Genomic DNA, 13,738 nt, shown 5'->3' with positions numbered 1-13,738 from the left:
TTAATGAAGTTAAACAAGCTTGTGGAATGGCTACAGAAAGCAATGAGCATTTACCAGATTCCTGACTACATTTGTTATGACATTGTTCGCGATAATGAAAAAATTCGCGCTCAGAATATTACGCCGCCTTATTGCGCCCTCCAGCGGAAAAAGTTGCGCTGTGATTTAACTTGATTAGAAGCTATGGAAATAATTATTACAATTAAAAGTGACGTAAAAAGGCGTGAGAATAAGGACAAGAAAAATAATATATAGAATATATCGAGACGTTATTAACCTCTAATAAACAAATATTGTCTAACTTGGATTTTGATATGACAGCTGTAATTGTAAAAACAGTTTTTTAGTTTGTAACCCAGTTTCCAATTGTCTTTACCACACAGGAGAAGACAGAATAAATTGCACGCTCCTGGTGTTGTGTTGTGTTAACCAGCTTCATGAAGCGGCACCTATGATTTTCCATCAGTCCTGAAGACATTTCCACACATGCAGAGCACTTGCAGAGTGAGGAACTAAAGTTCTGAAATATACTGAAAACTCTTTGCTGAGGGTACATTTAAAAAGGTGTAGGTTATATGCTCATGTGTGTTTGTGTGTGTGTTGAGAATTCATTCATATCTGACGCCTTTCCCAAATTATATTTGTCTTATAAAAAAAAATTAAACACAATCAATAAGATTAAAATGTCTTTTTTTGATAATGCATTTACATATATTATATAACCAGCTACAGTAGGTGTATGTACGTTGTAGCCTATATAATTTAAAAGTATTACATATTTTACACATTATATATTGGTTTATTATACAGTTTGTTTTCTCTAGGTTGAGGCATTTATAAACATCTGATATTTTAACACATTCAATAAAATTTAAACACACGTCTCTTAAGCTCTTATCATATTTTCTTTAAAATACGGAATGTGTGTTTTTAACACCATGTGTGTGAGGTGTGTATGTTTCTATCGAATGTATGAAGTCTTGTGTGAGATGTGTGTTTCTAACGAGTATGAAGTCTTGTGTGAGGTGTGTATGTTTCTAACGATTGTATAAAGTCTTGTGTGAGGTGTGTATGTTTCTAACGAGTGTATGAAGTCTTGTGTGAGGTGCGTATGTTCTTAACGAGTATATGAAGTCGTGTGTGAGGTGTGTATGTTTTTAACGAGTGTATGAAGTCGTGTGTGAGGTGCGTATGTTTTTAACGAGTGTATGAATTCGTCTATGAGGTGTGTATGTTTTTTAACGAGTATATGAAGTCGTGTGTGATGTGTGTATGATTTTAAGTGTATGAAGTTTTGTCTGAAGTGTGTATGCTTTGAAAGGGTATTTTTCTTTAGCTTGTGCTGTTCTCTCTTGACCAATCACAAAGATGCGTTTTAGCTGTTCGGTATCATTGCTTGTTTCTGATTGGCTATTTGAGACATGGAAAAGTGCAGACTGCGTTGGTCTTATAGTTTCTGCAAACAGACATAATTATGTTTTTGTGCAGTTTTAACACTTACAAATCAAAACACAACCGCATGCTAAACCTGTAATATTTCTTTAATATTTTTTTGTTAACAAACATTTTTTAACAAAGTTTTTTTTTTGTTTGTTATTTTATTTAATTTATTTGAGGTTAGCCGTTAGCTAGTGACAGCTAATCTAATCTCTGTTATCTCAGTTACTAACTATAATTCATATCTTCTCATCTTTATTTTCTGCATTTTACATTGAATAAAGCTTAATCGTTAAGAAAACGTATAATGCATCGTTTTCTGATTTCAAAATCAACTGAACTTGGTAATCCCGCGTCTAGTCTCATGTCAGAGACCTGTTTCTGCTAGCTGTGCCCTTTCCCTCCCACATACTGAAGCAGCTCATGGCGTGAACGTCATCGGACCATACAGAAACATGACTTTATTCTATATTATTTATCTAGAATGTTCTGCTTACTAGGCAGTTCTGGCAGTCTAGTCTAACATTTATTTAAAGTTGTACTAAAGCGTACACAAAACAGTTGATCTATCAGTGTTCTACTGAACAGAGATTTAATTAAGGGGATTAATGTGAATCTTTCAGATCCCCTATTGCAATCAGACTATTTATATAATATACATAAGCAAAGTACACTGCTAAAAAAAATAAAGGGAACACAATGTAAGTCCAGGTCAACCACACTTCTGTGAAACCAACCTGTTCAGTTAGGAAGCAACACTGATTGTGAATCAGTTTCACCTCCTGTTGTACAAATGTAACAGACAACAGGTAGAAATGAGAAGCAATCAGCAAGACACCCCTATAAAGGAGGGGATCTGCAGGTGGTGACCAGTGACCACAGACCTTTTTCTGTTCTCATCCTTTCTGGCTAATGTTTTGGTCACTTTGGCATTTTGTCAGTTCTCTCCCCACGAGGTGGTGTCTGCAACCCACAGAAGTTGCTCAGGTAGTGCAGTTCATCCAGGATGGCACATCAATGCAAGCTGCTCCCCCTTTGCAACTATTTAAGCTTCCTCCTCTCTCTTCCGGGTTGCGTTCTCTCTGTGTTTCTGCCTTTCTGTGTACCGACCTCTGCTCTCCTCCTAGACCTCGTCCCCTGCCTAGTCCCTCTGAACCTCCTGGCTTCTGTCTCACCGGCGTGACCCTGGACTGTCCTGACTACTTTTACAGCACTCCTGCACAACACACCCTGAATGGAATATCTCGCCGGTTCAAGTGCTCTGTGATTGCTGTTTCAATAAAAGCGGCTGTTATCCACACTTGGATCCTTGTCTGCCTGATCAATACGTTACAATGTGAATTGTCCTCATGCTGAAAACATGCCTTAATTGTCACATAGGCCAGACGTCACAACCCAAAATGCAAGATATATATAGTTTTACAAATATATAGTTTTGCTAAGGAAAATGACAAAAATAGTAACAGTTACTTGGATACGTAACTTTAATCTCATTACTGAATTGGAAATAGTAGCTCATTAGATTACTCTAAAAAAGATTACTGAAAAAAGTGGTCAGAATAGAATAACGCATTACTGACATCACTGCCATAAACCATCAGGGTCAGCGTAGCTGTTCTCATCTTGATACAGCTGATAGTATAACTTTTATATGAGCCTATTTTTACCTTTTATTTAATTAATTATTAAGACAATACCATAACTTTCTACAAACTGATTTTCAGTTTTACGGTATTAACTCCACTAGTTAATGGTGGTTAATGTTTTTGAAGATCACAGATCTGTAATGCCCCTATGGTTGTCTCAACTGAAGAAATCCTGATTTGCCCAAGGCAACTAAGGAGGGGAGGGGAGGGGGCGGGTAAAGAGAACTGAGTGTTATAGAGGTAATAAAGGGAGATTAATGTTACGGGGGGGGGGGGGGGGGGGGGGTAAAGAGAACTGAGTATTGCGGAGGGGTAAAGGGAGATGAATGTTACGGGGTGGGGGAGGGTAAAGAGAACTGAGTGTTACAGAGGGGGTAAAGGGAGAGGAGTGTTACGAGCGTAGGTGGGGGGTTAACTAGGGGTTTAGCATCTCCTCACATCCCTCCTCAAATCAAGCCCTGAATGTAGTTCTGGCTTTCAAAATATGACTAAAGACGTACCAGCCCGTTATGTTTTACTGTCCCTCCATCCACGGTGTGTACTGTGAAGGTAATGCTCTTCTGTGATTGGTCTGAGGGAGCCCTTTGTGATGATGGGAATGTTGATGTCATAATCCCTTTACGTATTGCGCCACTCTGCTTGTGGGTTGGCTGTATCTGTTGTACCTGGTAGTTTATGGTTATCATTGTTCAACTAGTTAATTGTTAATTCCTATTATTTAACACATCTGGTTTAGACACAGTGGAGCAAACATTTGAACCCTTCAAATAATTTTTTTCAGAGCACATTCAGAATAAACGTTAACGTCACAGGTAGATTTGCTGAAGTGCCTACCAGCCATTTCTAAACTCATGCACAAGACACGTGAAGCTGCACCATAGTGGTGTTAGCTCCAGCACCAGACCCTCAGGTACCAGTCCCATGTCTGGGTGGAGTTTCTACATTATCCCCATGTCTGGGGATAAAGTGGACTTGGGTTCTGAGAAATTCTCTATAGAATTGTGTCTTCATTTATTCTCTCTCTGGTATGTTGATTGGATGTAAAAGCTGTGTGTTGATTGAACTCTTGTTTATTGTGCCTATATAGCTTTGGATGAAACTATCAGTTGTAAAACATCAGTGGGTTCTGAGAAAGGCACAAAATAATTGTAGCTTCATTCACAACACATAGAAAACCTGTTTCTTTATTTTATTATAGAACAAATATAGACATTTGTAACAGAAAATGAGATTCTGAAAATTGTGAAAGCCTTAGTGATGATACACAGAGTCAGAAGTGGAAGGGGTCAGGTTCTCAGTGCTAAACTCCCCAGAAAGGTTGGGCCGATCACAAATAAAAATGGTGATGAACGTCACTTTAAATAACATGGACTGACAAAAAACAGAACTGGAATGAGGGCACAGGAAATGACGGAACCCCAAGAATAATGTTTCACTGCAAATAAACTTGGAGATGTGGTGATGGTGATTGCTGAGCAGGGCCTGAGACACACATGGTCCTGTCATTAAGATTCTTCACTCAGGTCGTGAAACTGTAATACTGTATTAAATGCCAAATCCTTAGTGCAGCTTCTGTGTAATTAAGATCAGCAGTGAGGAGTTTGTAACGTCACTCATATCTAATCTCAACCCCTGAGAAACTGGCTTTATCTTCAGACGGGGACAGCCTTTGAATGTGACTCGTATCTACGTGTCTTAAGTGTACACACTGTATATAATTCTATGAGGCATAATTGCACATGGAGTCATCCCCTTGCCCCTTCTCTGTGTGGAAATAAAGCCACTGTTGTTAACATGCCTTAATTTCATATGTAAACTATTCTGTCCCTAACCTGAACTCAATCCTCTTCTACACTAATTTATTTATTGAGTCTATATAGTTTTGGATGGACCTATGAGTTATAATTTAATGGGCTTTTACATTTGCAATGCTTTTTGGTATGTACAATGTAATAAAACACAACAATTGTAGAATGGTGAACAAATGATGAACTTTTGAGATTTGTAAAACATTTGTCAGTGAAATAACAACGCCAGAAGAATAAAAGCAGTTTTTTGAAGCGTGGTGTAGGTGTAAGAGTGAGCACTGTGGTCCGTTCTGGGCACTACCGGAGTCACCATGCTCCAACACACCCCAGACCTCCACCAGGCCATATCTCATCAAGCGGGATTCTCCGTTTACTCTGGGACTGAGCTGAATGTGGGAGTGTCAAAGATCCACGCAGGGGTGACATTGTGAACGATAGCTGTGATGAAAACATGCAATTAGCAAATCAGCATCAGAATCTATGTTAAGCATTCACCCCAGAGCTAAAGGCTGGAGAGGACAGAGGAGACCCCTCATCCGATAATCGTGACGCCTCACTCCCAAAATAGCCTGCAATGCTGCTGGGATTAAACCATGTCCATAAGTTTTAGTCCAAGGCCAGCAACAGCAAATAGAACTTTATCATATGCAAATCAAAGTAAAACGCTGACGTCAGTGGGGCGGGCATTTTCCACCCGATGGTCAAGTATGAGCCGTAACACGTTTCACAAGGCACTACAATCTCGCGGTTTGAGAGCTGTTACACAGCAGGAGTTTCCTGTGCAGTTTAAACATCACGGTGTAGCCAGACAGGAAGACCAGGGTTGAGGCTGCTTCTCTCCATTAACCTTCTCAGTTCCAAGTGCCAACCTGGACTTTGGAGCTTGTGACTCTGACATGTCTGACGATGCCATGACTGCCCAAGCTGCTCCAACATGGAGATTTTGCAAGGCATCTTTGTTTCGCAAGCTGAGACAGCACTTAGCCTGTGAGTATGTGTGACTTGGCGCTGTTCTTGCGGAGGGGGCTTGACCCTCATGCAGCCCTGCATCGAGGGTGTTGGCTGTAATATGTCTGATCATCATTATTAAATATAATAAATCACCACAGCAGTGTAATGAAGAAAGGTCAGGCTAGTCTTCAACACAGATTCAATGGAAACATTATTTTAACCAAACGTTGTAACACCTAGCTGATACCCAAAAGCAGCATTACCTCACCAGCAGAGACATGGCCGTCCTGAAGAGATGTGCCTGTCCTGCAGAGAGGTGCCTGTCTCACTGAGATGTGCCTGTCCTGCAGAGAGGTGAATGTCCCGCTGAGACATGCCTGTCCCACTGAGATGTGCCTGTCCTGCAGAGAGGTGAATGTCCCGCTGAGACATGCCTGTCCCACTGAGATGTGCCTGTCCTGCAGAGAGGTGCCTGTCCCGCTGAGACGTGCCCGTCTAGGTCAACAGTCAGAATGTTAATGTGACCTTTTACTCTCACGTTGCCCTTGAAGCACTCTAACCCTGTGCATGCGTGTGGACAGAACAGACACATCACGTCTATCAGCCCGTAGTTACTCAGTGCCTCCATGTACTGCTAGGCAATCGTTTTATAATTGCTTTTTAAAAATTGTTGGTAATTTCTATTCCCAGCTTGTCATAGGTTTTTAGTTGCTGGTATGGAGTGATGTCAGTAAATGGGTCATGGGAGACTAGAGCTGGTGTAATTATAATTATGACCCAAGGTTTCTTTGGTATAAAATGTCCAGCACGGCGCGTGAGGCTGGCGATGGGGTAGTCTGGGTCACTCCGAGGGGAGACGGCGTGTACCGACGATGGTGCTGTGGCACAACGTCTGCCCAGCTGAGCCCCATGTGGTTTAGCAGGGCCGCATTTAGACGCAGCGCAGCTCTCAGTGAAACCGTATAACGTGCTGAGGAAAGGTATGCACCGTACTTCATGGCCAGATGGATTTTCAAAATAAATTTATGGAAGTACTTGGAAGCATGGAAGTGTGTGTGTGTGTGTGTGTACACAAGGGGTGCTGGTATTATTAGGGGTTCATCAGAGGTAGAATACAGCGCTAGGCTTGATGTGAGACACTGTCCTCACACTATTGTCCATCTCCAACCTTCAGGCCTCTGTTAGCATGCTGGGGAGAGCAGAAGACATGCTAGACCACTGTCATGGATTTGATTCCTAGTTAAACACACACACACACACACACACACACACACACACACACACACACACACACACACACACACACACACACACACACACACACACACACACACACACTCATTCCTGTAAAGAAGGTCAGCCAAATGAATGATTGAGTGTTGAATCACATCTGTATCATACTGGTGTGTGAATGTGTGCCTTTATTAAACACAGTCTTTTCTCATATGCAGCTCAGGAAACTGTTAGAATCAGCATGGGGTCAACGTCAGCGTGGGGTCAACGTCAGCGTGGGGTCAACATCAGCGTGGGGTCAACATCAGCATGGCTGTTGTGTTAAGGCTGCTTCGATTTTATTTCCTTTAAGGCATTTTGCGCCTGAGAAACCTCGAGGAAACACACAAACAGTGACCTATGCTGCCCTCTGGTGCCTGGATGACCTAAACCCGACACGTGAGCTCCAAGGCAGAGTGGCACACACACCATTTCAACAGAGCAGCAATTAAAAGTGTGACATGCTTTTACGGAGTCCAAGCAATTAGCAAACGTGGCTTTTATTAGGACTCGCATGGGAGATCTAACCTGCTTTAATCTCTAGCAGCACAGACAGCGAATGTTCATGGTGTGATGTTGTGCAGATGACGTGAGTGTGTTTATGCGGCGTGTGTAACGGTCCTCTCATGTCACTCACACATGGTGGTTAGTACAGACTAATCCCCTAAAAGCAGCTGGGAGAAGGTGCCACAGGTCGTCTCTTCAGTAAATAAAGTCTGCTGGCCCCCGATGACAGGACGGTGGAAACCCCATATCCCTGTGAGCCCAGCGCCGCCCTGCTGGCTGTGACAGCCCTGCCCGAGTGCCTGCCTGTCTGCGTTAATGTACTGCCCTGCTCATATCAGGCAGCTGGTTGCTGAAACCCATCTTAAGTTTGTTTTCATATACGCATACACTTCCTACCTCTGCAGTCATTAGCATATAAATCAGTTTAAAAGGTTTATCTTTCTTTAACATAATAACTACAACTGCAGACAGTTGACATTTTACCTGCAGAACTCCCCTGACAGCTACCACCTCCCGTCTCTGTCTCTCTCTTTATTAAACTATTTGCAAACATAAGGTACAATTTCACCTAAGCAAATAGCTTGGAGTTTAACATGCTCTGTAGAAATAAGTGATTATAATGGTCTTCTTTAGTCATAAGTAACAAAATAATAAAACTGTAAAATATGACACTATATTACAATAAACAAACACCCAAATTGGTAATATCACTAAATATATTAAATCTCTCTCTCTCTATTATACCTGGTTGTCACCAGAAGAGGGCGGTAGCAAACCACGTGTCTAAGAGCTGTTTCTGTTCACGTTCTGTTTCATCCTTTGCGTCCAGTGCAGAGGACCAGAGCCAATGGCAGTTGTGTGACACATTTATTGCGTGTTGATGGGTCTGTATCTTGTTTCACATGTATATTTATTTCTGTATATATTTATATGTATATTTATATCTATAGGTATGTATGTGTATTTATTTATGTACATTTTCATATATAGGTTTTTGTTGTTATTACGCACATGTGAACTAGATTTCATAAAGGTATCTGGGTCTCTCAAAGGAGTGTGTGGTATGTCCATGTTTTATCTTCTTCTTGAATTGCTGCTCCTGTTAATGTGTTTCCACAAAGCTGAGACGCTGGTGTAGGTGTCACGTCCTCATATGGGTTCTGTGGTCCTTGTGTGTTAGGTTGCTAGGCTACCTCTTTGTTAGTAGATAGAAGGAGGACTTCCCTGTCACCGTGGAGATGCTCAGAGCAACCTGCTGAGTATCAGGGCAGGACAAAGGTCAAACTGCCCTGCTGCCCCTGAGTCCTGCCTCTCCTGTTCAGACACACATGATCAGCCAGGGAGTCATTTAATTGGGGGCAAGGAAAATCTCTGAATGAAATCTCACAGCCACGTACAGGCAGAATTAAACGCTAATTTTGTTTACAATTATAAGTTCCATCTCTTGTATTGATTGGTTAATCCTGTTTCTTTCCATTGCAGCTGTTAGCCAATTAAATGTGATTAAAGAAACTAAGGGAGGCATTGGTTTTGTCTGAAGTGTTGACCTTTTAGGAATGTCTCCGTCACACAGTTACTCTGGTGCGCTTTATCACGCTACACAACCATCTGCACTGCATGGGTGTGTTTGGAGTAGGTGTGTTGGAGCTGATCACTCTGAGCAGGTGGAGTAGGTGTGTTGGAGTTGATCACTCTCTGAGCAGGTGGAGTAGGTGTATTGGAGCTGATCACTCTCTGAACAGGTGGAGCAGGTGTGTTGGATCTGATCACTCTCTGAGCAGGTGGAGTAGGTGTGTTGGAGCTGATCACTCTCTGAGCAGGTGGAGTAGGTGTATTGGAGCTGATCACTCTCTGAGCAGGTGGAGTAGGTGTATTGGAGCTGATCACTCTCTGAACAGGTGGAGTAGGTGTGTTGGAGCTGATCACTCTCTGAGCAGGTGGAGTAGGTGTGTTGGAGTTGATCACTCTCTGAGCAGGTGGAGTAGGTGTATTGGAGCTGATCACTCTCTGAACAGGTGGAGTAGGTGTGTTGGAGTTGATCACTCTCTGAGCAGGTGGAGTAGGTGTGTTGGAGCTGATCACTCTGAGCAGGTGGAGCAGGTGTGTTGGAGTTGATCACTCTCTGAGCAGGTGGAGTAGGTGTGTTGGAGCTGATCACTCTGAGCAGGTGGAGTAGGTGTGTTGGAGCTGATCACTCTCTGAGCAGGTGGAGTAGGTGTGTTGGAGCTGATCACTCTGAACAGGTGGAGTAGGTGTGTTGGAGCTGATCACTCTCTGAACAGGTGGAGTAGGTGTGTTGGAGCTGATCACTCTGAGCAGGTGGAGCAGGTGTGTTGGAGCTGATCACTCTCTGAGCAGGTGGAGTAGGTGTGTTGGAGCTGATCACTCTGAACAGGTGGAGTAGGTGTGTTGGAGCTGATCACTCTCTGAGCAGGTGGAGTAGGTGTGTTGGAGCTGATCACTCTCTGAGCAGGTGGAGCAGGTGTGTTGGAGTTGATCACTCTCTGAGCAGGTGGAGTAGGTGTGTTGGAGCTGATCACTCTGAGCAGGTGGAGTAGGTGTGTTGGAGCTGATCACTCTGAACAGGTGGAGTAGGTGTGTTGGAGCTGATCACTCTGAGCAGGTGGAGTAGGTGTGTTGGAGCTGATCACTCTCTGAGCAGGTGGAGTAGGTGTGTTGGAGCTGATCACTCTGAACAGGTGGAGTAGGTGTGTTGGAGCTGATCACTCTCTGAGCAGGTGGAGTAGGTGTGTTGGAGCTGATCACTCTGAACAGGTGGAGTAGGTGTGTTGGAGCTGATCACTCTCTGAGCAGGTGGAGTAGGTGTGTTGGAGCTGATCACTCTCTGAGCAGGTGGAGTAGGTGTGTTGGAGTTGATCACTCTCTGAGCAGGTGGAGTAGGTGTATTGGAGCTGATCACTCTCTGAGCAGGTGGAGTAGGTGTGTTGGAGTTGATCACTCTCTGAGCAGGTGGAGTAGGTGTGTTGGAGCTGATCACTCTCTGAGCAGGTGGAGTAGGTGTATTGGAGCTGATCACTCTGAACAGGTGGAGTAGGTGTGTTGGAGCTGATCACTCTCTGAGCAGGTGGAGTAGGTGTATTGGAGCTGATCACTCTGAGCAGGTGGAGCAGGTGTGTTGGAGCTGATCACTCTCTGAGCAGGTGGAGTAGGTGTGTTGGAGCTGATCACTCTGAACAGGTGGAGTAGGTGTGTTGGAGCTGATCACTCTCTGAGCAGGTGGAGTAGGTGTGTTGGAGCTGTGTTGGAGTTGATCACTCTCTGAGCAGGTGGAGTAGGTGTGTTGGAGCTGATCACTCTGAGCAGGTGGAGTAGGTGTGTTGGAGCTGATCACTCTGAACAGGTGGAGTAGGTGTGTTGGAGCTGATCACTCTGAGCAGGTGGAGTAGGTGTGTTGGAGCTGATCACTCTCTGAGCAGGTGGAGTAGGTGTGTTGGAGCTGATCACTCTGAACAGGTGGAGTAGGTGTGTTGGAGCTGATCACTCTCTGAGCAGGTGGAGTAGGTGTGTTGGAGCTAATCACTCTCTGAGCAGGTGGAGTAGGTGTGTTGGAGTTGATCACTCTCTGAGCAGGTGGAGTAGGTGTATTGGAGCTGATCACTCTCTGAGCAGGTGGAGTAGGTGTGTTGGAGTTGATCACTCTCTGAGCAGGTGGAGTAGGTGTGTTGGAGCTGATCACTCTCTGAGCAGGTGGAGTAGGTGTATTGGAGCTGATCACTCTGAACAGGTGGAGTAGGTGTGTTGGAGCTGATCACTCTCTGAGCAGGTGGAGTAGGTGTATTGGAGCTGATCACTCTGAGCAGGTGGAGCAGGTGTGTTGGAGCTGATCACTCTCTGAGCAGGTGGAGTAGGTGTGTTGGAGCTGATCACTCTGAGCACGTGGAGCAGGTGTGTTGGAGCTGATCACTCTGAGCAGGTGGAGTAGGTGTGTTGGAGCTGATCACTCTCTGAGCAGGTGGAGTAGGTGTGTTGGAGCTGATCACTCTGAGCAGGTGGAGTAGGTGTATTGGAGCTGATCACTCTCTGAGCAGGTGGAGTAGGTGTGTTGGAGTTGATCACTCTCTGAGCAGGTGGAGTAGGTGTGTTGGAGCTGATCACTCTCTGAGCAGGTGGAGTAGGTGTATTGGAGCTGATCACTCTGAACAGGTGGAGTAGGTGTGTTGGAGCTGATCACTCTCTGAGCAGGTGGAGTAGGTGTATTGGAGCTGATCACTCTGAGCAGGTGGAGCAGGTGTGTTGGAGCTGATCACTCTCTGAGCAGGTGGAGTAGGTGTGTTGGAGCTGATCACTCTGAGCAGGTGGAGCAGGTGTGTTGGAGCTGATCACTCTGAGCAAGTGGAGTAGGTGTGTTGGAGCTGATCACTCTCTGAGCAGGTGGAGTAGGTGTGTTGGAGCTGATCACTCTGAGCAGGTGGAGCAGGTGTGTTGGTGCTGATCTCACAGATGCAGTAGCAGAGCGGAGGGGCCGCAGCTCTAGAGCCCATGAAGAGTGGGGATGAAGCCCCAGTGAAGCATTATGGCTGCCCACCACTGTTACTGTGGGTGTGGGTGTTTGGTGGGAACTGTTGCTAAGCGCTGCTGTTGTCTTGTATTTCTCATCACAGAAGCAGATGCCGTTATTTCTGGATAAGCCAGACTGCTGTGTCATCTCTCTCTCTCTCTCTCTCTCTCTCTCTCTCTCTCTCCATCTCTCTATCTATCTCTCTCTCGCTCTCAATCTCCTCCATTCTATCTCTCTGCTCCTCTCTCTCTCCTCTCTTTCTCCTCCTCCCTCAATCTCTGTCTCTTCCTCTCTTTTTCCTCCTTTCTCTCTCCTCATCTTTCTCTCTCTCTTCTCTCTCTCTCCTGCTCCCTGCTGTATCTCTCTGCTCTTGTTCCTTTCTGCTCCTTGTCTCCCTGTGAGTTTGGTATCTGATGGTTCAGAGAGCTGTTGGAGCAGAGACTCAGCTCTCTGGGTCCCCCCCAGGACCCTTGGGTCAGGATGAGGTCAGGTTTCACTCTGCCGAAGCCCGTACTATTTCAGCCGTGCCCAACACCCTCCTCCATCATGCCATCCTGCGTTCACACCATCACTCAAGTTACAGCCGCTGGATGACTGACACCTCCCACAGAGCTGCAGGCATTCACTGGAAAACACAGCAAAGGACTACAAGTGGGAACCTATGATCCACTGGCTTGTTGTAGAGGGAATTAAATGCAAGGTGTACATGTTCATCCAGTCTGACCTCACCGTAGCATTATGGTCATGTGTGACCTGTTCCACCCCCTAACGTAAGCCAGTCATCTCTGCAGATTATCTGCCTGCACACCTAACTGTAACCCTTGCCCTTAATCATAAACCCTGTAAAGATACACCCAAACCCTTTATTATAAACCCTGTAAAGATACACCCATACCCTTAATTATAAAGCCTGTAAGGATACACCCATGCCCTTAATTATAAAGCCTGTAAGGATACACCCATTCCCTTAATCATAAACCCTGTAAGGGTACACCCATACCCTTAATCAAAAACCCTGTAGGGGTACACCCATACCATTAATCATAAACCCTGTAAGAGTATACCCATACCCTTAATCCGAATTCTTGTAAGAGTACAACCGTACCCTTAATCATAAACCCTGTAAGGGTACACCCATACCCTTAATCTTAAACCCTGTTTAGAGTCCGAGGTGGGAGTGGGTAAAGGTTTCTCATGTTTCCAAATGGCCACTTCCAAAAGTGCTTCCTCTGGGCCACAAAAACAGGCAACAAGAGGAACAGATGCTTAGTGTGATATTTTTAACTGACTGTCAGCAGCATGAGGTGTGCTTGATTCTTCCTCTATTTACTAACCCTTAATGGAGAAGGAGATGGAGTCTGGACTGGGAGAAGAGTCTGGACTGGGAGAAGAGTCTGGACTGGGAGAAGGGTCTGGACTGGGAGAAGAGTCTGGACTGGGAGAAGGGTCTGGACTGGGAGAAGAGTCTGTACTGGGAGAAGGGTCTGGACTGAGAGAAGGGTCTGGACTGAGAGAAGGGTCTGGACTGGGAGAAGAGTCTGGACTGAGAGAAGGGTCTGGACTGAGAGAAGGGTCTGGACTGGGAGAAGAGTCTGGAC

The 13,738-nt window shown here is 44.8% G+C and overlaps 1 protein-coding gene across 1 annotated transcript in view; it reads left to right on the top strand.

Annotated features, from left to right (window-relative positions):
* Positions 1–5,629: 5,629 nt before the first annotated feature.
* The window catches only part of LOC143526571 (cytosolic carboxypeptidase 4-like), a 70,211-nt gene continuing 62,102 nt past the window's right edge, over positions 5,630–13,738 (top strand). Inside the window, 1 exon segment of the mRNA XM_077021044.1 lies at positions 5,630–5,878. Coding sequence (XP_076877159.1) covers positions 5,788–5,878 — 91 coding nt within the window. The 5' untranslated portion in view covers positions 5,630–5,787.

The sequence above is a fragment of the Brachyhypopomus gauderio genome, chromosome 11 (genome assembly GCF_052324685.1).
Source record: "Brachyhypopomus gauderio isolate BG-103 chromosome 11, BGAUD_0.2, whole genome shotgun sequence".
NCBI lineage: Eukaryota > Metazoa > Chordata > Actinopteri > Gymnotiformes > Hypopomidae > Brachyhypopomus > Brachyhypopomus gauderio.
Note: the sequence above shows the minus strand (reverse complement) of the source record. Positions and strands in the feature narration are given on the sequence as shown.